A 23971-nucleotide genomic window follows, 5' to 3' on the forward strand; every position below is an offset into this window, starting at 1 on the left:
TCAAAACACACTATATTCTGGATTTCTGACCGAAGTGACAGTATGTAATCGCGATCTATTCTCATTGGCATGTGCACGAGAAAACTCCGTACTGTAGAATAGCAGGATCAAACATCACCACGAACTTACTTGCAAACAAATCTCACCAAGTCCGAAATTGCATTTAGGTTCAATTTTCAGGCTCTTAGGTCTGCGTTGAGAGGAAAGGAAATGATATGTCATGTCAAGTTCAAAAGAATGGCTTCGTCCGTCACCGAAATGGACGTCGAAGCAGCATGTATCAAGCTCGGGCCCGAGCCTATTACGTGGAATCATTTTGATTTTCTTATCACAAAAACTAAACTTCTAAGCTCATCACGAAATGCTGGACGTGTTGGGGAACATTGAAAGCTGCGTCAAGATGCTGTAAAAAAATTGATGGAATCATGCCTGTGAGAGTAACCAGATTCTTAGCAGACGCAGTGCGTAAAACGATAAGAGAAGTCATTGACAAGAATTAAATTTTTTGAAGACAACAGAACGAGTGCACTGTTTCTAGAATGTAATCCGATCCAGCGCCTGCGACCTATGCTAAAACTCATCGAATGAAAATAGTCTTGACCTCTGTATATGCTTCGATAGCTAACAGAAAAGTGAAGCAAAAGATTATCATAATGAACGCTTTTGATATGATTGACATAAACTGACCATAATCACCTAGCTCACGTCCGACTCCAGACCCTTTCCATCCACCGTAAGCAAGGTTTGGGTGTGCCATGGCGACGGTATTAACTCCAACCTGTCCGCTTTCAAGACCTTTTACGAAGCGGACCGCCCTGGAGATGTCCTTGGTAAAAACACTAATATCGCAAGCATTCAGTTACATTTGTGTATTTCTACTATTTAGTACAATTAGTACTCACTATGCAGCCAGCCCATATTCGCTATTATTTGCCCTACAAAATTCGTGATTAAAAGGATTTCATTTAACTTCAAGATAGCATACCTCTTTAAAGCCTCCTCTTCTGTTATAAATTTATGAAGAACGCCAACTGGTCCGAAGATTTCCTCTTTGCTAATTGTAGCGTCTTCATCGACATTGACGAATATCGTGGGTTTCACATAATACCCCTATGTATGTGTAATGCATTGGTTAGTGAGTCGCTTTAACTCGTGAGAAAAACCAACCTTTTCATCGCCAGGAACGCCACCAATTAGAACACTTCCCCCTTCCGTTTTTCCTGTTTCAATGTATTGAATAACGCGATTATGCTGTATAAATTTTAGTAACTTGATTATCTTCGAAAAATGATTGGACACAACCTGGATAGAATCCACCTGCGGCCCCGACCAGGACGTCGAGTCAGTTGGGTCACCGACTTTCAGCGTTTTAGCAGCAGCGATCAATTTCTCAGAGAAAGAGTCGAAAATAGTGTCTTGCACGTATATCCTGGTCGCAGCCGCGCACATTTGACCCGAGTTCTGGGTGAAGCCACCATGCACTCTGGATACCGCGTCCTCGAGATCGCAGTCATCGAAAACAATGACAGGACTTTTACCCCCAAGTTCGAGGGTGACTGTCTTGAGGTTGGATGTAGCAGCAGCACGGGCAACGGCTTTCCCTGTTGCTGTGGATCCTGTAAAGGATATTTTACGAATCCGCATGTGAGATACTATTAACTCTCCTGTCTCGCGCGCCCCGCTAAGTATGCTAAGAATTCCATCTGGGATGCTATCTAAATCATGAGAAAGGCACAGAGGCAAGCAGATGTGCAATCGTGCGTACCCAGCGTCTTTAGCCAAAGCGGCAAACAAAAGTGCACTGAGGGGAGACTTCTCGCTCGTCTTGATGATGCTTGCGTTTCCGGTGGCGACTATCACACCAATTTAGCTATTGAAGAGTCTCTTCCGGACACTGAGTCAACATACGTGCAGGAGCAACTTTCCACGCCAATGTAGCTAGAGGACCATTCCTAGTATATATCGATGAGAACCACTGAATATATGCACAATTATCGACGAACTTACCATGGAATGATACCAGCCGTAACGCCATAAGGCTGCCTAATTTCCATTCCAAGAAACCCTGGAACATTGAGGCTGGTCTTGCCGTGGACTTTGTCACTGGAGGTATGCACGTAAGTCGCAATAAAATTCTACTTGCTCAACAAACTCACGCTATGCCGGCGAAATATCGGAAGAGATAAGCAACATAATGGACTTCGCCGCTGTAATATGACTATCAGAAATCGCAGATAGTTATCACTGCTGGCCGTGGCTCTGAAAAAGACTTACATCGATTGGACAACTGGTTTCCCCATCTCCATGGTTTGTACAGTCCCGAGACGGTCGGCGTGTTCGTCGACGAGGTCACCTAATTTATGCAACACCTTTGCGCGTAGAGCGGGATCACCGTTCGCCCATGCAGGCCAGGCTTTCTCGGCTGCATCAACCGCTGCGTCGACCTCTTTTTCACCTGCAACGTGCACAGATGCTATTTCTTGCTTTGTAGCTGGATTAACTACGACGATTCGTTTGCCATTCCCTTCGGTAAACTGATATTCAAAGTAAGCGTCCACTGCACAGTGAGGTGAGATACGTGACGTACCTTTCCGCCGATAAAAAGTCTTTCTTCGAGTTCGATTGACATCACGGTAACTCCTGAATCATCTTCACGTACCCCAGAACTGTATTTTTATACGCTTTCCCCTCCATACTCTCGGCCGCTTTTCAGTATCGAAGGATGCATAATTGCTCTGAACATAAACAGTGGGTTAGTCAGCACCCGATGAAAGAACTTGGCCGGCATGTTGACGTTGCAGGAAGGCAATGCACACCTCATTCCATGCCGCTGTCTCTAGCAACGTTTGGCCAATCATAACGAGCTACGGATCGTTTGTCTCCGTATTCTTTGTCACTAAATTATCCACGAATTATGACTAAGAAAGATACACGTTCAAAAATGAGTTGCACTAAACCAAATTTTAACAAGAGCGGCATACCTTTGATGTAAACTGTGTTATCTGCTTATGAGGATTTGGTAGCAAACATTTTAACGCAGAGCCTTTATCAAAGGTCATTTTTAGCTTGAGCTCCTAGGTCCTAATCCATTGAAATTGTGATGATGTTTAGTGGCTTGTGAAAAGCACAGTTTCAATAGGCAAGCTCAACATCTCAAAGTCAATAGGTGTGGACACAAAAGAGAGTGATTGAGGTAACATGAAGAAGAAAAAGAGAAGAGAGGCAAAATCATTTGTTTGGCTCCAGTTTGGCCCTGATGGGAGTTTTTTTATGCAAAGTTCATACTTAGCCTTATTTCAGAATAACTTATTGGACTTTCACACAATTTTCAAGACAATAATATGGTTTTATTATGATATATACATACAAATAAATGGGGTACTATTTAAACTATCTAAGGTGATAAAGAGGCGAACACATGATTAAAAAAGAAATAAAGAAACCAAAAAAATAAAAATAAAAACTAAAAAAAGAAAGTAAAAAAAGAAAATTACAAGCACGGGCTTGCATGTAGACTGTGGGTGAATATTTACCTTGCCCTTGTGCTCTTGTGCGCCTGGTGCCTTGCGCGCCGCCCCGTCGTTGTGACCGTACGGCTGCGCGGTGCCTGCGGCCTCTGGATAACCACCGGAGTGGTCTGGCGTGCTGGTTCCCAATACGCGGGCTTGGGCGTGGCATTCTCCGAGTCCGTTGATGCGGCGTTCGCCGTGAGAAAAGAGTTTGGAGGGCTAGAAAGCGGATGTTAGAAAGGATCAACAATAAAGTTAAAACAAAACTCACTTTAACCTCCATGGCTCCACTCTCTACTGCCGGGCCATTACTATGGCACCCCGCCAACATCTAATAGAATATTATTAGAACTTGATTAAGCATGTAAAAGAGGAAAAAGACTTACTTTCATGGTGTCTTCTCCACCCGACCATGGCCCCATTGCCAAATTCAGTCTGCAGTCAAAAGAGACGCTCGTGTTCAAAACGAGCGCCTCTCTGACTGAGGCTGAACTTGCCTCGGGCACGAGGCACGGCATGGACACCGTGAAGCATAGAGCCTCACGATAGTCCATGCGCTGAAAAAAAATAAGCAAAATGAGTCAGATAACGAAATAGACTATTTCAAGATGCTTACCTCGGCAACTTCCTCGTAGCTTCCTATAGAAGCAGATGCCCCAAAGGGGCTATCTGCGTCTTCCTAATTATAGAAAAAAATGAGTTGAGTGAATGCTAGAGAAAAGCCAAGCACATACCTCCACCAGTCTGCAAGTGGTGCTAGATGGTGTTTTATAGACCTAAAAAACAAATGGTTAGAAACAGAAGTAACCAAAGATGAGAACAAACTTACCATTGTTTGGCCTATATCCTCACCATATATGCCACCCAAGAGGGCGGCATGGATGAAGTCAACCTAAAAAGAATGTAAGCATTGTAATAAATGTGAGTGAAAAAGAATAAAAACTCGCCTCGATTTGGCTTTGACCGACTTGAAGCGGCGAGAAGCTCGCTTCAACGTCGGTAGCCCAATCCTGTAATGAGAAAATGATAAGTTGAAGTAAGTTAGGCACACGAAAAAAAAACGTACGATCATCTTGAAGACTTTCTGTCTTCTGGTCCGTCCCTCGCACTCGTCGGCTCCCGAGACAAAAACCTGTGGTGCAAAATAAACGATGGTTAGCAAGAAAAACAAAAAAAGAGTGATATAATAATCGTGCCTTGTTGGCCGTTTCGGTGGCGGGGACCGCGATGGGATGTTCCTCGTCCCCATTGCGGTCCTTATCGACCGAAGGAGACGAGTGACCCTGTAAATAAGGTTAAGAACTGACTGCAACACGATAAAGATGTATGCGTACCTCGAAGTGAACGACCTCCTAGTCATTGGCGTCAAAAAATCAGAATGTGGGCAGGAAAGAAAAGATTGTGAAGAGATGCTTACAGATACATTTAATCTGGATACTTCCTGGGCATTCCATTCGTCTTCGTCAATCTCGTCGATGGTTTCGAGTATTGAGGAAGGTAGTAAAGATGACTTGAAAGCTGATGTCGAGGAGCTGGCGTGGTTGACTATGGCAGCGGGGTTATCGTGGGTCTCGTTGTTGACAGAGGTAGATGAAAAGACGTTGTAATCGATGGCGGGGAAGCTATCGGTATCGTAAATGGCGGTGTCGCTACTTAGGTTGGCGTCGTCGGTGCTGGCGATGATGATGGTAGCGGTGACTGTGATGTTGGTGGCATTGGGGGTGCTAATCGCATCGTTGTTGCTGCTGGCTGAGGAGTAATCGTTGGTCGGGGAATCGATGTTGTCGGAGGAGGTAGTGAAGGCGGAGATTGAAGGGTAGACGTGACTCTGAGCGTCAAATTGGAAGGTCGGCTCATTTGCATCATGGCGGGTAACTTGGGTGGGTTGTGATCGGCTAGCGAGCTGGGTTCTGGACAAATTATCGACAGTACGCGCAGTTCGCCGGCTGGATACACAAGGAAGAACCCTGATGCCAGTGCCTCCATCTCTCCTGGTCAATCCTTCTGAACCATACTCATCCACCTGGACCACATCCGTAGCAGCAAGATCGATGTCGATGGACTCCATGCTAACATTCTCTAAGCCCCCAACCCATGCCATATCATCGCCCTCGCACTCAGCTTCCAAATTGTTGATGGCTGCTGTGATAGCGGCCATAAACCTCGCACATTCGATCCCAATCTCGGCTTCCGTCTTAACCCTCCTTCCATCCTGAGATTGAACCACTTCGCCAACATCCAGTGAAGCGGATAGATCTTCAACATATCTGGCCGTCACCCTATCCTCGAAAGCGAACCTGTCCTCCTCACCCTCGTCGTCTGCCCCTTCCTTCTCAAACTCGATGTCATCGATATCTCGGACTCCACACACATCCTCGTGCCCATCTTCCAAAGAGTCGAAGCAGCCCATATCCTCCACTACAGCCGCATTCTCCGTCCCAACTTCGGGCTGAACGTCAATATCACAAGCATCCGGACCAAAAGGGTGGGGCGTACCATGGTCAGAATGGCTCAGAGACGTAGATGTCAAGGACAGCACGACGCTGTTGTCTTCAAGGTCCACTCCATAACGACGACTGTCGTTGATATCGCTGAAGAAGGATGCTTCTGTACTGGGCGTGGCGGGCAAAGGAGAGACAACGAAGAGGACACCAGAGCGACGCCAATCTCGGTATGGAGCGATAGCTAGGGCATCAGGGGAGGCATGAGAAATAGGAGAAGGCTTTGGCGAGACCATCTTTTCCTCCTCGACGTCGTCCGCAGAAATCGCGTAGACGTGAGTGAAGGCGAAGAAAGCTGAGATACCCATGACACCGAAGAACGAAGACCGTACCGCGCCCTCAAAGAGAATAAATCCAAGACGCGATTCTTCTCTCATCCTCTCAGCCCTTAACTTGCATGGGATGTACACTTCGACAGCTTTGGCCTTGGAGTACTCCCCCGCGCGAGCAGGAAGAGCCTTGACATACTCCATGGAGTCCTCGACATAATGCTCGCCAAAGACCTTTCGCATCCCGGTGTCGGCGATATGGACACCAGCATGAAGGACAACTGAAGAAGATGACGCGTCCTCAAGCTTGCCGTCTAAAGCCTTTACAGCAGCGACAACAAGAGTGTGGGCCCTCCCAATGAGGAAGTCACACGCGCTGTCGAAGGTCTTCTGTGCGCGAGTGCTGATGACGGGGAGTGTGCGGGAAATAGCACCACGTACGCCATAATTGCGTAACAGGATAGCACAAGCTATATGCTCAACGGTAGCACACAGTACGGCAGTCTCAAGGCGACCATGGCGCTCGACGAGGTCGGGAATTGAGGTCCGCTGTTCGGCGGGGATGAAGACAGAGGCACCACGACCAAAAGCACGAGCGTCGTCCAAGCGTTCCGAAAGGAGGTCGAGGGCGGGTTTCGCGATGGAGAACCGATTGAGGAAGGTCTCCTTGACGTAGTCGATAGGTATTTTGATGGTCATATTTGAATAGAAACGATATAAGAAAAAAAAAGACTATTTGGCGGTTTGAGAGCTTTTTGAAGCTGGTTGTTGTTGCTGAGATACACTTGATGGTAGAAGTCTTGGTGAGAGAGCTACAGGTAGGTATACAAGAATTTATACGCTGGCGGTTCAGGCAGGCGTCACCGGGCTCCATTAAATTTCTAAATCGAGGTGGTGGAAAGTAATCCAGCCATAAACGGAGTTTGAGATTCCATATTTGACCCGTGGACATGATCGAAAATCTAAAATTGTCAAAACATATCACAACATATGAAAGCAGTTCAAAAACATACGCCACAACCTTTTCGGTTCATACAAAGAAGGTGAGATAATGAATACCGAAAAATTGTGTCCAAATCTCTGAACTGGCGAGGGAAAATATGCTGCAGAAACGGTGCCTTCGGTAGACTCCAACAAAATCTCTTCGATCGTCTGGTGATAGATCGTGACCCGTTGAGCCGACATACATATCGATCAAGCGTAGAATCCATAGGGGTCGAACACGATAAGGGGTGAAGCAAGCAAGCCCTTGGCCAGTCGAAATTCAGACCAAACGGGTTGAAAGCAATGCAACTGTAAAGGTATATGAAATTAGATTATATTCGCACCTATTGGCATCAATGCAACAAAAGATGGCGTGTATATATGTCGATTCTCTTTAGCATATATCCAGCTTCATTCACAGAGTCAAAATCTTCGGAAGACCTATAGCCAACCATCCAGAGACTATATCACAGATCGAGTTAGAGTCGGCAGGCAGTGATCTGCTCGAGGAATAAATATCTGAAGCGTGAATATTGACAGAGTTAGCAAAACAGCCTTTTGAGTATGCATATATACACACAATGGTTTGTTTAACACCATCCGCATCATCATTTTGGATCCATTAATCAGTCCTACTAGTCATTCTGCTCCTTCTCGTCGTTATAAGGTTCCGCTGGCACAGAACACCGGGCATTCAAGATTGCACAGGGCTGGCAGTTACATCGATATATAGGTGAGGTTGGGCCACTGAGAAGTGAATGGTTAATGCGCGAGGGGATAGACAAAAAGTCATCGTAGAATATTCTGAATGTTCATGGCGTAGCCTACGGGCAGTACATTAACTGAGCGGTCATACAAGCAATTAATTATTGTGAAAACCTACACTTATCTAGTTCAAGAAGTTCACCATACTCAGTGAGCTTTCCATGGTTAAAGAGAAGAATATCATAGATCAGCAAGGTGAGTTGGGAGGATAATAGTGTTCGGAGGAGTCAGGGAGAGACGCGCGAAAACAAACTAAACAGTTTTGAACTCCGACAGGGGTATGCACTCATGACCAAACGTTCACCAACCTCAACGCACCTCACCACTACAATGAGACAGATACTCTGTTCAAGACGCTGTAAAGGACCATTCGCAGGCCAATTGATGAAGCTAGTTTGTCATTATCTCAGGATCAGTGCCATGTCGCAATCTATGCGATCCATGTATAGCACAAATTTCCTACCAACCAAGCAGCTATCGAGCACATGATGTTTTTATTGGACTGTCGCCATCGGATAGGGTGCGCTATCTCCATCGTGCCGGAGACTGTATAAGACTCACACAGCTATCTCTTTCTGCAGATCTTTTTCCCAACAATCGCTCTCAGTATGGCTACATTGGACGTCGAAAAAGCGCGATCTCATTTCCCAATTCTCTCGTCTGGCTTCATCTTTGCCGACAATGCAGGAGGATCTCAGGCAGCAAAGGAAGTCGTTGACATGATTAGCGATTACCTCCTAAACACAAATGTCCAACTCGGAGCTGATTACTCGTTTGGCGTGAAAAGCACTACGCGTGTCTTGGTAGATGGGCCACGCGAGGCCGCGAAACTTTTTAACGCTCGATACCCGGATGAAGTCGTATTTGGCAGCAGCTCTACTCTGAATCTGGAGAACCTTGCACGGGGTTTGGAAAAGGACATTCATCCTGGAGATGAATTCATTATCACAGGGGAGCATGAAGGTAAGGCATGACTCACATCTGCGTATATTCGTCATCTACAGGCTGACGCTTCCTCCGCCAGCGAATGTTGGTCCCTGGAAAAAATTGGCCATACGCAAGGATGCTGTCATCAAACACTGGCGCCCAACCCCAACCATCCCCGATAACCCCTATTCCGTCAAACTCAAGATCGAGGAGCTCCTTCCTCTCATCACTTCCAAGACACGTATTGTTGCCATCACTGCTTGTTCAAACGTTCTTGGATCTATAGTGCCCGTGAAAGAAGTCGTCAAAGCCATCCGGGAAGAAGCCAAACGGAAAGGCTCAGAGAAAGTGGAGATATCTGTCGACTGTGTCGCTTATGCGCCCCATCGATTGATCGACGTGCAGGATTGGGACGTGGACTTCTGTACATTCTCCTTCTACAAGGTGAGATAGTCGACACCTGCAACTCTTGGACAGCAGCACTTCGTCGATGAGAACTAGGTTTAATGATCATCCTGTTTCTAATTTTAGGTATACGGACCTCACATCTCCGGCATGTATGTACGCGCTTCTGTGCTTGAACACTCTATATCATCAATCGTGCACCACTTCATCAAGGCAGACAAGGTGGCATACAAGCTTCAGCCAGGAGGTCCAGGATATGAAATTGTATACGGAGCTACGGGCGTCATTCCGTACCTGCTTTCCTTGACGCCCCACAACGACCTCAAAGAATCGTTCAAGGCAATTGCAGCCCATGAGCAAACCTTGATCGAACCTCTACTCTCGTTCCTCACGGACCCAGTTCAACGGGAACGCGGTGTTCGCGTAGTTGGTGAGGAGACCGTTAACCTGGACAGGGTACCTACCATCAGTTTCGTCGTGGTCGGTCAGAGGCCCATTAAGAGCAAAACAATTGTTGGAGTATTTGATAAGAAGGGTGGAGTGAGTGGTTTTTGTTTGATTCTTTATTCGTTTGATAAATCTGACATGATCATATGATGGTGCAGATTGGCATTCGATATGGCCATTTTTATGCGCACACCCTAATTGATGAATTATCACCCAAACTGGATACAAACGATGGAGTTGTTCGGATCTCTCTCGTTCATTACAACACCGTAGAGGAGGTTCACAAGATTATTGCTGTCCTGAAAGAGATCTTTGAGGCTTGAAGCCTTGAGGCTAGAGGCTCGCGGTATCGTCTTGATTCTTGATGTCTATTCCGTAAAGTAACGTCAGAACGCCCTGACGAAAGCCCAAAGTGTATTGAACGAAGTAAATTGTTTTACAAACAGAATATGTAAATGTGCAATATCGAAGGTGTTCGTGAGATGGGTTGTATGTACAATCGTCCAAAAATGCAAGAATGGCGAAGATAGAAGTGGGTCAAATGATACAACGAATTAAGGGTACATTGACATGTTAAGGGTCCATTAGTGTCATTTCGTTAAAGTCCGTTCAAAGTCCAATGGAGCTTTATGCTCCTAAATCAAAACTGGACACCGGAGCCCTTAATCTTGAAGGTAGGCGAGAAGTTTCCAGAATCGCCGAATACTATGCCAATTCATTCGTGTAAGCGAGGGCTTCTTGGAAGCGATATCACAAGGATTACTTACAGACGAGCTGATAATCTCCTTCAACTACAAGAGGGACGGTGACCTGAATCTTGCCCTGGAGAATGTCGAAGTTCTGAGCAAGGATCACTGAGAAATGGGGTTTAGTGCTAGTTTGCGGGGGAGATTAGAAACAGACTAACAAGGTGTTGTGAGGTCATCTCTGCGAAGCATGATGCGGCCAATCTTGTTGGTGATGTTGACTGGGCGGTCAGAGATATCCCTAAAGATCGAAAGATGAGATTCGAAAATGGGACTTTTCAAGGTATTGACTCTACTCACCAGGTAACAAGGCGGCGCTGGCCTGAAGTCCAAACAGCACCTGCATGAGGTTCCACAATGGGAGGAACGAAAACGTCGCGTTGCTCGAGAGTGTTAGCTGGCAATGCAGAGACGCCAGAAGTGAAGGCGACGAGGAGAAGAGAGGCGGCGGTCGTGAGGCTCGTGAATTTCATTGTGAGGAAGGGAATTAAGATATTAGATGGGTCGTAAACGATAAGAGTAGTGAAGATTAGAGCTCGTAAAGCTTGAAGCTTTTGAAGATGGGAAACACAGAGAGGACGATCGCCCCTATATATACGAAATATACGTCAACCTATACATAGGCGCAGTCGGCGTCCTTCCTCCGTTAAGATCTGTGCAATGGGCCCCGGTCTCGGCGAATCGGGCTCCTCGACGTGCAACAAATTCTAAGAAAAGACAGCCTCGTCGCTTGTTAAGCCGTAAGCTATCGGGTGAAACGTTCTCCGTATTACTTTCATAACCTGCAAAAGGTAGACCCCGCCGTCGAGAGCATCAAGAAGGCCATAAGCATCGGTTCCTTGTGGATCATTTGTCTGCGTCAATCTAAAAAGTGCAGTAAAGGGCGAAACTTCCAGAACGATCCGCGTGGAAGCTGCGAATCTGCTCGAAATTCAAAGATAAAAGGCGGTAAGTGTCAGTAAAAGATCTGGCTTCTTACTCATGAAAGCTTTGAAACTTGTTAGATCGATCAGAGAATGTACAACCTTTGCGCTAGGCTAGCAGATTTGTGGGCAACACGGTGCTGACGCAGATTCAAAATGCAGTGGCTGAGGAGAGAAAGCTGAGTTTGGCCGAGATCCGAGAAGACAGGCGTCAATAAGAAGATCCGCAGAATTGGCAGTGAATGGCTGTGACGGCAAGATTTGGCCGTCATGAAGCGCAGAGAAGACAGAGCTGGGCTCTTCACGGTGCTGGTATAGGCGCGTAGCCCTCCGATGGCGCAACATTGCTCAGTCTAGCCAGAGACTTTCACCGACGTCTGAGTAATCCGGGTTTGAACTTTCCTACTGCCATACGAACCACGGTGTGAATATTCCGCTGAAACAGCGATGGATTCCGAGTAGCTTACGGACGACTGTACAGTATCGACTTTGGAAAATTCTGGATAAACTCGACAAGAAATTTGTGATAATGAGGCGAGGCAGAGCTAGGGGAGGCGCACGCAAGCTTGTGAAGTTCCCGACTTGCCCGACTAGGAGCCGCCGGCGGATGCCGTCATCCATCTTTGGACAATTATAGGGGGGATGGGGTTGATTTGACAATTGAATAAGGAATAGAGGTGTGATAAATCTCTGTAGACATATAGGCGTCATTGGTAAATGCATGGTGACATCTTCAAGATTTCAGGTAGTCAATCCCAGCCTCATATTGGCTTCAAGACCAAAACCACTATGTTATTCAAATTTGTCGTCTTTTTCGCAACGTGTTGGAAGTCTGGGGTAATATGATGACCTCAAGATACAGAAAAAAAGTCCCAATATGTATTAATTTATCTGTCTATAGGCGATCCTGTACTGTGACGCTCATACCCCATGACTGAAAAATTGATATATACACACCAAACAGGCGCCCAAATCTGCTTGGCAACTGAGAGGACAGCTCAACAGCTACCATATATGATATCAGACCCGCAGGAATATCATACTGTGAATTCTTAAGAGTAAGAAAAGGAAATATATATTTTTTTTGGAAAAATTCTTTTCAATCTAAGAGGGTTCAACAAGAAACACGCGAATAGGATAGACGTCAGAATATCATTCACTGAGGCAAACTACAGGATGCCTAACTATAGAACCCGATTCACTATCAACACCGTAGACGAGGTCAAACTATTATCAAAGTCTGAAGATTTGAAGCAAGCACCCAAGTTAAAATTGAACACCGGAGCCAGTGATCGTGAACTTGGGGGAGAAATTTCCAGAGTCTCCAAACACTTTATTGCAAGAGTCAGCACTCAGCCAATAAACACTACTTCAGAAATAAATTTGGAATATCAATGCTCACGGAGAAGTTCATAGTCGCTTCCTTCAACCACCAATGGCACAGTAACTTCAATTTGTCCATCCAGGATATTGAAATTCTCAGCAAGGATCACTTCAAAAGTTCAAATTACAAATCAGCACAGTAACTTTAATAATAGCCAATTCTCTGAACGTACAAGGTGTAGTCAAGTCGTCTTTGCGGAGCTTCACAAGTCCAACTTTGTTCGTGATGGTGGCAGGAGCATTGGAAACATCCCTGTGATGGAGAACACATCAACATCGTACAAGTTCTAGCCGTCTACCCGCAGAAAATCAACAACCACATACCAAGTGACAAGTTGCTGCTGGCCAGAGGTCCATATCTCCCCTGCTACAGGTTTGGTGATGGGAGGAACGAAGACGTCCAAAGCGGCTCCAGAGACGCTGGATACCAAACCGAGAACGAGCACAGAGGCAAAGGTAGAGAACTTGGTAAACTTCATTGTTAGTGTCTGAATGTGCATGCTGAAAGGTTGCTAAATGGCTTAGAGAGGCTTAGAGAGCTTGATAGACTGTTCGTTGGCGTTGATGACAACGACTGTTCTAAGCTAGCTTTCTTAAATACCTTTTGACTTTGAGGGATTGGATTCGTTCGTCAACAATGTTAGTCAGAATGGGTGGTCATTAACCGTTGTATGGCGCCAGGCAGAGACATTGTGCTGAATAGACGGGCTCTTGAGTCCGAAAAATGAAAAGCGGGAGTGAGAAAGTGACAGGAAATAATCAAAAAGTCTAGGAAAAGTGATACAGATCGGCACAAAGTTACTTTCATGGATGTCATCGGTTGAGCCTCCTAAGCTCCAGGTGTCGCATGTAGCGATTTTTGAGCTGAATAGTAGCACACTATAACCTATTGGTGTGACGCAATAGTGCCGCTGATGAAATGAATGGTGTCTCTTGGATAAGCAAAATGAATGCCTAACACCTTACCAATGCACGACAACGAAGATGCTGAAAGGGGCGGGAACCCTTTAGACAAAAGGATAGAATAAGCGGATACGCCTCAACCGATACTGAAAGCGATGAGGAAAAGACTTCTCATGTCCACGACGCACCGCCGGAGAAATGAACAGATAAGTATGTCGCGGCTAAGAAAAGGCGAACAGTTTTGCTCCCCGGCATTGCGCAGTGATTGAAGTGAATGTGTACAACCTAGTTCAAAAATACGGAGTGTCAAGTATATGTTCTTCTCGTCGGCAAGATTGATCCACATTTATCCAGCATTCTTTCAACAACCACCGATAGTTGGCCAGAGCCTGGAAAACAACTTATGGCCAGGTTTTATGAAGACATAAAAAGAGGCTCCATCCCCGAGATGCTTCACATTTGTTGTTCGTACAGAAAATCCCCAAAATGAATCAAGAGGTTGAATATCCAACATTTCGCGGCCGCCGATGGTCAAGCAGGAAAAAAAGGTATCATGAATATTCTTCAGAACATACCTTCCTGACCAGAAACCAACCCTCCAAAATAGCAAGTCAACGCTTTCAGCTTATTGCCCATCCATTCCTCCTCAACTTCCACTTTCTCTTCCACAGGCGGCGCCGACTGCACAGCTGGGTTATTTTTTTGCTTGAGTGATTGACCAGATGATCGTTTCCTCTCCTGCGAAAGCAATTCACTGATTTCCTCTAGACGCGTATTTCTGGGTAGGTAATAAGCGACATTTTTCGTGATTTTTCTTGTGAGATCGAACAGTTCAGTCCCGTGTATAGGTCGGATAGAAGAAAGAGAATAGGATGGGTGTTCGGGAGCCTGTGAAGAAGCGATATCTTTGTCATTATCCAGAGCAGAGACATCGTCCGTCGATCCAGAAAGGTACGATGGACCGCCCCATGGGGGGCTCAGAAAGACAACGTCAAATTTTCGGCGTTCCTGATGGTCATCGCTTTCTGGATTAGAATGAGACGGGAGAGTCATCTGCGATCTGACAAAGGAGATGTAGTCTGTTAGAACGAATTCGATCCGATCAGCGACACCATAGATTTGGGCGTTGTGTCTTGCTAGAGCCAAACGGGTCGGCGACGTGTCGAGAGCAACAACTGGGCGATATACGTAGTTAGAGTGTTGCCAGAAGATATCAGCAGTACTTACCCCTTTGGCACGTTTTTGCAAAAGCAATAGCGTTTCCTCCTACCCCACAGAATGCATCTAGTATTGTATCGCATCTACATCTTTCCGCAATCTGATCCGCCAATAGCTCTGGCGTGACACTATACCAGCCTTCTTCATCAAGCAAGCAGCCAGGGGCGGTTGAATATAACGAGAAAAAACGCTCTCTTTGCGAGAAATCTGAGATATGTTTACAATTTGTTTAATGTATACATGAAAAAGATCGTAGGGATACACACATTTTTGAAGATGTTGGGGGACTTGGGATGCCTCAGTATAATGTGGTACGAGACCTGTCGCGTCGTACTTCTCGACCCAGCGAGTCTTGGTATCGTCGACATTTTCCGCATATGATGACCCATCATTCATTTTCCTCTTTTTCGCAGGATGATCGTCTGCCTTCTCGGCGGTACTCTCCTTCGCTTTCTCCAGAGCTTGAGAGCCCTCACTGCCTTCATCTGCTTTCATCGACTGGAAAAGGAATCTGGACACACCAGTGAGCCCTCCTTTCCGCTTGTTTTTTCCCATTTCAACCGCGTGGTTTCTTTTAGAACAACACCTCGTAAACCTGAAGGAACCGTAAAGGGGGAGTGTGTCAGGATACAATCCACGCACGAAGGGAATTGAACCCAACTCTTACGCATCAAAGCGTGACCGTGTAAATTTTGGAATCAAAATCACTTGATCACATGATGAACGCGTCGCGTCGCGCGAGGATGTCAGCTAAATCCGACCGTTTCATTCGGGATTTCGCCAAAGAAAAGAACTAAAATAAATGCTTCCTAATAAATGTAATTAATCGAGTTTTGACACTTTATACTACTTAATTCTGTCTTTATTTTCTGGTGGTCACTTGTTTTTTCTAGAATCCACTCAGGATTGAAGAAAACAAGAGATCGGAACTTGGCAGTAATTTATCATCATCCTTCTACGTGAGCCTCCATCTTACCTAAGTCAAAGTATAATACATCGGCAGCTCATTTAAACATTGGGGGATTCGGTATTCTGATGCAGACATCCGCTTTTGCCGCTTCTTTGTCGACTCCAAGTTAATACTGAGTACTGAAGTACTGAGTGGCTGTCCAGCAGTGTAGTCGCCGATGGTGACAATAAACGATTGATAGAGTGTTGATTGTCTTTACGGTATCTAACTGCGCTCGCGTAGAAGTCGCAATTCCACTCATTACCGCTACCTGAGAAGTACAATCTCCCTAGTGGCGTACCTTTAGCTATGTTAAGGAGGTCACTAAGTAAAATGCCGTATAGAGTTAATTAATCCGCATTGGCAGTCTGCATGATGCAATGTAAGATGTCAATAGTTTCTTCTATCACTGTCAATAGCTCTCCGATTATTACGGTTTGCTCTTCTTCCAGGGACCAGGATTCACGACTAAGTCTGATTGTCTAAATGAGGGTCATGTGAGACCGGGCCAGCCGCCGAGCGCCTAATGGCGCATGCAACCGTAACTGAGGAAAACATCACACGCATCCCTATGACAACAAGAAAGCCTATAAGCAATGTTGATCATGACGAAATCCTAAAAAATCGGAATACTCGGATTTGTATATAGGCACGTTGCAGCTCCGGTCGCCGTTACTACGGTATCAGGGAATACTCCTCCAATCGGAAACCATCTTACCGAGCTCGTCCGAAGCAGCAAGATGCGGCTTTACGCAATGACGACCCTGGTAGTCCGCCATATCATTTTGACCTCGGGGGACACGTATGACTGAAATTTTGCGGCGGGTGCCTTGCAAAAAATACGTTAATCAATTGGAAAAATCATAAATGGTATACATCGTGATCATAATAACTAAGTGAAAAGTAAGTAAAACATCAATAAGAGCTATATGGCATACTGTCAGAAACAGTGTGGAATCATAAAACAAAGGAACATGAACAATGAAGGATGCAGTTATTATCATGAAGATTCCAATAGCCGTAACGCCTCTTGTACGGAGGATCCTAATGACGTAGTCCAAGCCCACTCCCAGTTCTTCGTGAAAACCTGTCCGAGGATCCTGAGCTTCGCTAGTAATTCATGATCAGGTACCGAGTTAAAGTCGATCTCCGGTGTATTTAGAGTAAAATATTGGCCATTCAGTCTTGACTTTTGGTACACCTTGTGCGCAAATGGCCTGCGAACGTGATCATAGATTCCGAGGGCTCTTGTAAGTGTTTCTCGGGTTGTAAGAGGATGTCCTAAGAGAGTTGCTAGAATAAATGCATCCTGGTGGAGGAGTTTAGTGCCCGACTCCGTCGAGGGAATAAAAACTGGTGGACAAACCTCAATAGCTTGCCCTGCACCAGACCCTTGATGCGGAGTCGCGGCATGAGCCTAGTATATTTACACATTAGCAACACGATCACTCTGCAAAGAAGGCTCAAATGATTGCTTACAGCATCGCCAAGGATCGCTACATTTCCAGACACGTACGAACCCAGAGGCTTAACGACGTGTATAGCCCAGCGTAATGGTTTATCGACGCACTGTTTCGACATGAGAGCCTTGAGTATTGGCAAGAACGAGGTAGCTACAGTACTCACATCCACGAGCGCCTGAACCTCGGGTTCCCAATCTCGATACCATGATGCAAACTCCGCCTTGTCGGTAACGCAAACCCATGGCCCGTTGAACTTTGAGCCTTCCATGTCATGTTGTGATTTGAATGCGACAAAGTTGATCATCTTCCCATGGGATATAGGATAGGCTATGATATACTGCTTAGCGTTAGCAAGCTTCCCAATCCAGGACAAGAATGTTCATACGTACTCCATTCTTTCCCAAGTACTACCATTCATTGCTTAAATGTCAATCAGTGTGAACGTGATATAAATTAGCAGACGTACCTGAGTGGGTTGTGTGAAGACTCGATGGTCGGGTTTCCGCAACTTCAATCGATCAGCTGGTATGAGAGCACGATACGCATTTGTACCGCTCCAGACAGGTTCAATCATGGCCGTTATATCAGCGGCCTCGGACCATCTGTTTTGTGATTGGGCCCATAGGGCCTTTTCCCCCAGCAAAGACCTCCTTACCGCGGACTTTAGTCCGTCCGCACCAAGGAGCACGTCGCAAGAGGCCCGCGTTCCATCTTCGAAGAGAAGAGTAATTGGGCCGCCTTGTCGCTGAGTATATGAACGAAGTCGTTTGCTGCAGTGGATCCGATACGATGACGGGATATGCTTGAGAAGAACATTCTGAAAATCGGGTCGGTGAAACGTCAGAATTTTTCCTTGAAACAAAAATCATGTTAAAGAGATAGTTCAAGTAGCTTCAAGGGAGAAAATTTCACCTTTTGTGACAAGTGTGTAGAATTCCAGGCCCTCTGGTTTGTCACTTTTGCGATATCTAAAAGATGGAGCTGCAGTGACGATTTAAGGATACAAAATTGACACGTGAATTTCCGGAATAGTTACTGGGATCCTGAGAAGGCTTCGTCTCTGTGCAGCAAGCCAGGTCCTCATCTAAGCCAAGTTTTCGGATGATTTCCCAAGATCCTAGTTAAAATTTCAGCTTTAACGTCTCATTCCTGGTCACTTTACTCACGACCCCAAAGCCCAATGCCAGCGCCTATTTCTGCTAGTTTCTCAGCGGCTTCGTAAATTTGAACTTCAATATCCGGATATCGTGATAATGCAACTGAAGCAAGCATGATGAGCTCATGAGCATCCTGTAACAAAATTTATATCAAATACCTGCAGTAGTCAATCCACCAATTCCTGCACCGCTGTCGATGCTATATTAACTATCATCTCAGGAACATGGTAATATTCAAACTGACCAAATCGCAACCCTAAATTTTGCTCTCGACGCCATTGCGGAATATATATCTGTGAGGCAGAAAGAGACAGCAAGTCGATGATTTGAATGGCAGCAACGACAAACCGTTTTATAGGGAGACGGAGGGTATCAAGGTGCAACCATTTTGAACAGATCGTAATATTTAGAAACACACGATTGAACCGGACTGCTCGCCATAGAGGAACATCCAACCGAGAATCTATGACATGCGAGATCTATGCGAGGAGATGAGGCCAGATGGCTTCTGCCAGATAAGCCGCTGCAATCATTGTCCCACGATTTCGTCGCGGGCTCCAAGCCAAATTTAAAGCTGGAGGACAGAATTGAGGTCAATAGATGAAAATCCATTTGCATCTCAGGGGTCAAGTGATCCCAATAGTTGCTTGGAAAATGTAAATTGCGCGCGTCCACCACCCAAAGTTATTCGTTCTAAATCTCTTCTGCGACTATATCGCCACTTACTACCAGCGGAGAGACGGCGTACAAGAAGGCGAAAGATGACGAGGCACGCGGATGCGTAAGTGATGAGCAATAATTGTAGGGCGTATTTACCGGCCGAGGTGCATGGTAAAGTACAGACTTCATTCGTTTTTTGAAGTGTTCTATACCCCATCTGCACAAATTGCCTTGTTTAGAGAGCGATCTTCAAGTGCCTTTATACTCTCTCTTCTGTATTACGTGACGACCTTGAGGCTCAAATTATTCCTTGTGATGCTTGCCGAAAAACAAGGACATATGGCGCCAATTTTTGCTGGGCAAGTTTGCGGTGATCTAAATTTCTGGTAGACCCGCTTTGCACCACAAAGATAACAGCAGGCAGTGTTTTCGATCTCGAAGAAATTCCCCGGTGTCTGGCCGACGACATAAATACGCCAACGATGCTCGTATGTATGGATTGTGAGAACCATTTTTAGACTGCCAAACACTGTCGGAATCAGGGCTATTTTTAGGGTGGTTGACAACAAGTGGGACTGGGGTTCGTAAATCGATTGACAGACACATGCCTGACTTTTGAGTTTCAGTGACGGAAGTCTGGATTGCGGACTTGAGGCATCTTACTCAAGAATATTAAGAGTTAAAACAAGGTTGGATATCGAGCCAAGCACAGGAGGCGTCTCTCAATCCAGCTCGGAGAGCACACCTAAGACCGAGGTACAGATTGTTAGTTGGAATCAAAAAGTTTTGGCACTGTGCTGAAATGCTAATTGCTTTGGTTTCAAATGCTCGATTCTTCAGGAATTCCTGCATAGGATGTGGATCGATATCCTCATGGATTCAATTAGATTTCTAGACCAGTAATAGTATCAGAAGAGAAGCCAGGATGTATTCTTTGTGGGCATACCAGGGGAAATATGGATTCACACCGAGCCCAACTGGGAAAGGCTGTGAAAGGAATTGACCAGACCTGACATGGAAAGCGGACTCAAGAACAACTGCGCGGCCCAAAGCCAGACAAAAGCCACCTGTCTGCTGACTAATATTAATTATCATCTTGGCAACAGAACGTGTTTTTGCGCCGGGGCTCTGCGGTATTACGAAATTTCGGAACCGCAAGCCGTACATTTACACGAACGTCGGTCAGCCCGAAGGCTGAGGCTTGCTTTGCTTTTTCAAACATTTGACTGGTGGCGTGGACGCAATGGTGCCTCAAGATAATCCATTCAAGAATATAATATCCATCCTAAAGAACGAGTGAGTCCTACCCTATGTAGATCTTTTACCCGAAATGACCACAAAATGTGACTACAGCTAGCAATTTTAACAATCTGCCTTATGTTCGCTAGTCAACTTACTAAACTTGAAGAAAAGGCTGTTGTATTGTTGCATAATTCGATATTTAGGCCCGGACTTCACTATGTTACGCATCCCACTGTCTCACACCGTGTACGATATCCTTTTTGAAAATCACACACGGCACCCGCTGAAGATCGCATGACGAGCTTAAGACTTAGCACTATAGGTGGTTGTGTGATATTTTATGCCAATCTGGATATAAACTCGAAAATACCCAGCAGTTTCTTGGGAAGGTGCGGGAAAATGACGGAAAACGGTTCTACTCTTAGCGCGTTGCGTTCCAAAATTGCACGCCATGGGAGGCTACCTACACCAGCTCCATGGGTAACATATTCGTTATCAGTCTCGCAGCCGGAACCGACAGGATTTGTTAAGCTGCTTCATCCTGGTCTCTTGTCTCCTTTTATTTATCCTCTCTTCACCAACAACCTTCATGTACTCATATACGTTTAGTCGTATTTGATCAATCTACCCTTTTCCAAAGAGTCGTTTAAAAGCGACATGTTACAGCAACCTCCCTCGGAAGTAGTAAGGATTATAGGGGAGATCCAACAGTTGAGGTATAACGGAGGTGAGTACTGGCATTTTGATTCTCGTTACATTGGGCTGATTGGTGACTGGCACAGTTGGGGCTCTTGCGCTATTAATTTGGGACACCATCATAACATTTTCAGATGAGGTGCAATATATTTGGCCGTATGTTATTTTTCTTGCTTACCTTCAGATATTCCAGGCTTACGAATATGTAGGCAAAGTAAAAGATCACCAACAAAGTGGGTTTTCCTGCTTACGAGGTACTTTGGACTCTTGGCCCAAGCGTCAGTAAATTCCCAACTGTTCTTTAAATAGTATTAAGCTGAGCCAATGCGTATCTGTATGTTAGACGTCTAGTGGGTATATGCCTCAGTGTAGTTGACGGTCGATTTTCGATTGAAGAATGCCGTATGATTTATGCTACTCAAGTAGTATGCGGGGGTGTCTTGATGGCGTGCATTCAGGCCATTCTCATGCTGAGAGGTGAGATATCGTTCTACCAAATTGATCGCTCGAAATTGACGTATTCAAAAGTATATGCTCTATACAGTCAAGATCGAAGGGTCGCTGTTGCGATGATTACCCTGCTAGTGGCCGAAATAGGGTCCATGCCAGGCGCTATACAGTTGACCATGCCCACTACTACTGGAAATATGTGCATGAAACCAATTACAGCCCGCGATATCACACTTTTTGGGTACGGTTCTCTCGAAAACTGCAATCGATGCTATCTCCTTTTAATACATCCGAATGCTATATACAGCGCCTCAGTTATTCTTCCCCAACTTTTGGTCCTCGGTCTGACAATTGTCAAGTTCTTCACGGGACTTCGAGACGGCTGGGGAGCGATTCCCATTGTCTCAAGGCTTGTTAGGGATGATATCATTTTGGTAGTTGTTATTGGTGAGTTATACTCTTTCAATTAGAAACCGGTTTAAACGGGTTCGGGTGTACGAGGAAAACTCCCCCCTTTAATTTGTTCACGCTTCACCATCCGTTGCTCTAACACAAATGAAACTCAACTTTATTATTTTCGTTTCGATTTCTCATGTGTCATTGGCTTATTACTTATGACTGCACCTCTCGAACACTGTAAATTAGTGGTCTGGGTGGTGATTTCGGCAGCCCTGGCCAGCATCAACACGATGTACGGCTACATTGGATACTCGTATGTGCCATTCCGTTATTTTCTCTCTTTCTCATGCCGTCGATCTCACTATACACTTCTCTTCTATTTGACCTTTCGACACGTAACGCATTGTTGGTCATAGATGGTTGCTATCTTTGCTCCCATCGCTGGTGAGCCTTCTTCTTCTCAGAGACAGAGTCCAGACCGAGTCTTCTGCTTACCGCGCCGTTCACTTCTGACCGGCGTCTGTTCACAGGGATGCAGAGTGGTGATCAGCATGCAGCAATTGGCAGATAGCTCTAGTCAAGCACCGGCTCAAGGAAGAAGGTCTGGCTCTACCCCCCAGCTTACCACTTGTTTATTTGTCGGCAGCGACTCTATGGCACCGGAAATCAGCAATAATTATCACAGTTCATTTGCCTTAAGTCAAGGTCCCATGGAACGCACGTCGCCAACCACTTCAGAGTTCTCGACGTCGATCAGCATGAAGGCAGTCATTATACGGGATAGCCGCAAGTTGACGGATGCATACTCGACAGCCAACGTCTTGAATACGTCTTCAAACTCACACACGCTCCCTAAAGTTATATCGTGCCCAACACCCCATTCTCAACTACAATGAAATTTGACATCTACATCGTGCTAGGACATCTCCTTTGCATAACTTAATCAGCCATTATTCATCACACATTTCGTAGATGTGAACGCAATACGCACATGCATACATTACCCCACATGATATGGAGTTGAGGAAGCTATTTTCCACTTTCCGTTTGATCATAAACCCAGAACAAACCTTCAACGTGCTCTGCGGAATGTTGGGCCGAAGCGTGCTGAACAAGTGTGAATAACTCGCCCAAACTGAAAGCAGGATCCAATAAGAGTTAAAAATAGAGAGCCTCTACACTGTGAAGACCAGAATAACCTCTAATAAGTGACCGAGCATGAGAGATTAGATCCTAGCAATACTCATTACTTACCAGACCCCGCTCAATTGGACCCACGACGTTTTCGCAACTCTCCCTGTCATTCTCCACGATTATCTTCGATAGGATAAAAACAAGCAAATCTACTCATAATTTATCACCGACAAACCCTGCCCGCTGACTCTGGCTGGGTTCCCTTAGAAGACTGCTCCTTAGAGCGTTGTAAATAGAACACAGACCGATCCCAGAAGCTGCAGAGTTTTCCGAATAAATCGTGCCTTCTGTTTCACATCGGTCATGAGTTATACAAACGTCGACGTTTTCTCCCGAGTCCGTGGCAACGGTGTAGCATCCTGTTAGACTGTGGCGCACGCGATTTTGAAGGACCTGCAAGACTCGAAAAACTGGATCTAAAAGACTGGTATGATCACATGATCCCGACAGTTTCTCAGTGGAAATAACGACAATGGCATGTCCATTTCCTTCTGGCAAGGATAAATCCAATAGACAGATCTGGCTGACAAGATGATCTAAGCAAATCGCACAAAATGACAAATGCCACGTTCATGTTTTACCACCTTCAGGGAAACGCACGACAGAGGCGGACAGGACGACAGGTATGCGTAGCGCACGCACGGGAAACACGGATAAATTGAACTGAGCCTACCCAGGAAGGTGAGGATATCCCCAGTTTGTGAAACTCCTTATTGCGGGTATTATCAATAATGTACTCAAAATATCAAACGTCCGACGAGGAATTTGTCTACACACCCGG

At 45.6% G+C, this 23971-nt stretch overlaps 7 protein-coding genes across 7 annotated transcripts; 1 reads left to right on the plus strand and 6 right to left on the minus strand.

The window, feature by feature from the left end:
• Window positions 1-577: 577 nt before the first annotated feature.
• On the minus strand, window positions 578-2629 carry JR316_0007751 (Aldehyde dehydrogenase; the record flags this gene model as incomplete). Its single annotated transcript, XM_047893475.1, has 12 exons — window positions 578-621; window positions 688-839; window positions 903-935; window positions 986-1110; window positions 1168-1251; window positions 1303-1711; window positions 1766-1853; window positions 1909-1952; window positions 2008-2103; window positions 2157-2207; window positions 2275-2534; window positions 2588-2629. The coding sequence occupies 12 exons, from the start codon at window positions 2627-2629 to the stop codon at window positions 578-580; spliced, it is 1428 nt and encodes a 475-aa protein (XP_047746790.1).
• Window positions 2630-3381: 752 nt separating this feature from the next.
• Window positions 3382-6978, minus strand: JR316_0007752 (uncharacterized protein; the record flags this gene model as incomplete). The annotated part of the gene is made up of 11 exons (XM_047893476.1): window positions 3382-3390; window positions 3534-3728; window positions 3781-3840; window positions 3896-4066; window positions 4126-4188; window positions 4244-4285; window positions 4339-4401; window positions 4478-4519; window positions 4576-4641; window positions 4844-4861; window positions 4927-6978. The coding sequence occupies 11 exons, from the start codon at window positions 6976-6978 to the stop codon at window positions 3382-3384; spliced, it is 2781 nt and encodes a 926-aa protein (XP_047746791.1).
• Window positions 6979-8636: 1658 nt separating this feature from the next.
• On the plus strand, window positions 8637-10130 carry JR316_0007753 (Aminotransferase-like protein FGM3; the record flags this gene model as incomplete). Its single annotated transcript, XM_047893477.1, has 4 exons — window positions 8637-8991; window positions 9053-9399; window positions 9487-9900; window positions 9966-10130. The coding sequence occupies 4 exons, from the start codon at window positions 8637-8639 to the stop codon at window positions 10128-10130; spliced, it is 1281 nt and encodes a 426-aa protein (XP_047746792.1).
• A 317-nt stretch (window positions 10131-10447) lies between these two features.
• Window positions 10448-11026, minus strand: JR316_0007754 (uncharacterized protein; the record flags this gene model as incomplete). The annotated part of the gene is made up of 4 exons (XM_047893478.1): window positions 10448-10512; window positions 10575-10661; window positions 10715-10794; window positions 10854-11026. 4 exons carry the CDS (start codon window positions 11024-11026, stop codon window positions 10448-10450), a joined length of 405 nt encoding a protein of 134 aa, XP_047746793.1.
• A 1841-nt stretch (window positions 11027-12867) lies between these two features.
• JR316_0007755 (uncharacterized protein) lies at window positions 12868-13338 on the minus strand (the record flags this gene model as incomplete). Its single annotated transcript, XM_047893479.1, has 3 exons — window positions 12868-12968; window positions 13033-13112; window positions 13184-13338. The coding sequence occupies 3 exons, from the start codon at window positions 13336-13338 to the stop codon at window positions 12868-12870; spliced, it is 336 nt and encodes a 111-aa protein (XP_047746794.1).
• A 988-nt stretch (window positions 13339-14326) lies between these two features.
• JR316_0007756 (Trimethylguanosine synthase) lies at window positions 14327-15535 on the minus strand (the record flags this gene model as incomplete). Its single annotated transcript, XM_047893480.1, has 3 exons — window positions 14327-14937; window positions 14990-15187; window positions 15247-15535. The coding sequence occupies 3 exons, from the start codon at window positions 15533-15535 to the stop codon at window positions 14327-14329; spliced, it is 1098 nt and encodes a 365-aa protein (XP_047746795.1).
• A 1394-nt stretch (window positions 15536-16929) lies between these two features.
• On the minus strand, window positions 16930-18828 carry JR316_0007757 (FAD-dependent monooxygenase str9; the record flags this gene model as incomplete). Its single annotated transcript, XM_047893481.1, has 11 exons — window positions 16930-17238; window positions 17296-17346; window positions 17409-17498; window positions 17556-17729; window positions 17782-17799; window positions 17859-18244; window positions 18305-18373; window positions 18429-18509; window positions 18559-18651; window positions 18708-18739; window positions 18794-18828. The coding sequence occupies 11 exons, from the start codon at window positions 18826-18828 to the stop codon at window positions 16930-16932; spliced, it is 1338 nt and encodes a 445-aa protein (XP_047746796.1).
• Window positions 18829-23971: the final 5143 nt, after the last annotated feature.

Source organism: Psilocybe cubensis, chromosome 7, assembly GCF_017499595.1.
Source record: "Psilocybe cubensis strain MGC-MH-2018 chromosome 7, whole genome shotgun sequence".
NCBI lineage: Eukaryota > Fungi > Basidiomycota > Agaricomycetes > Agaricales > Agrocybaceae > Psilocybe > Psilocybe cubensis.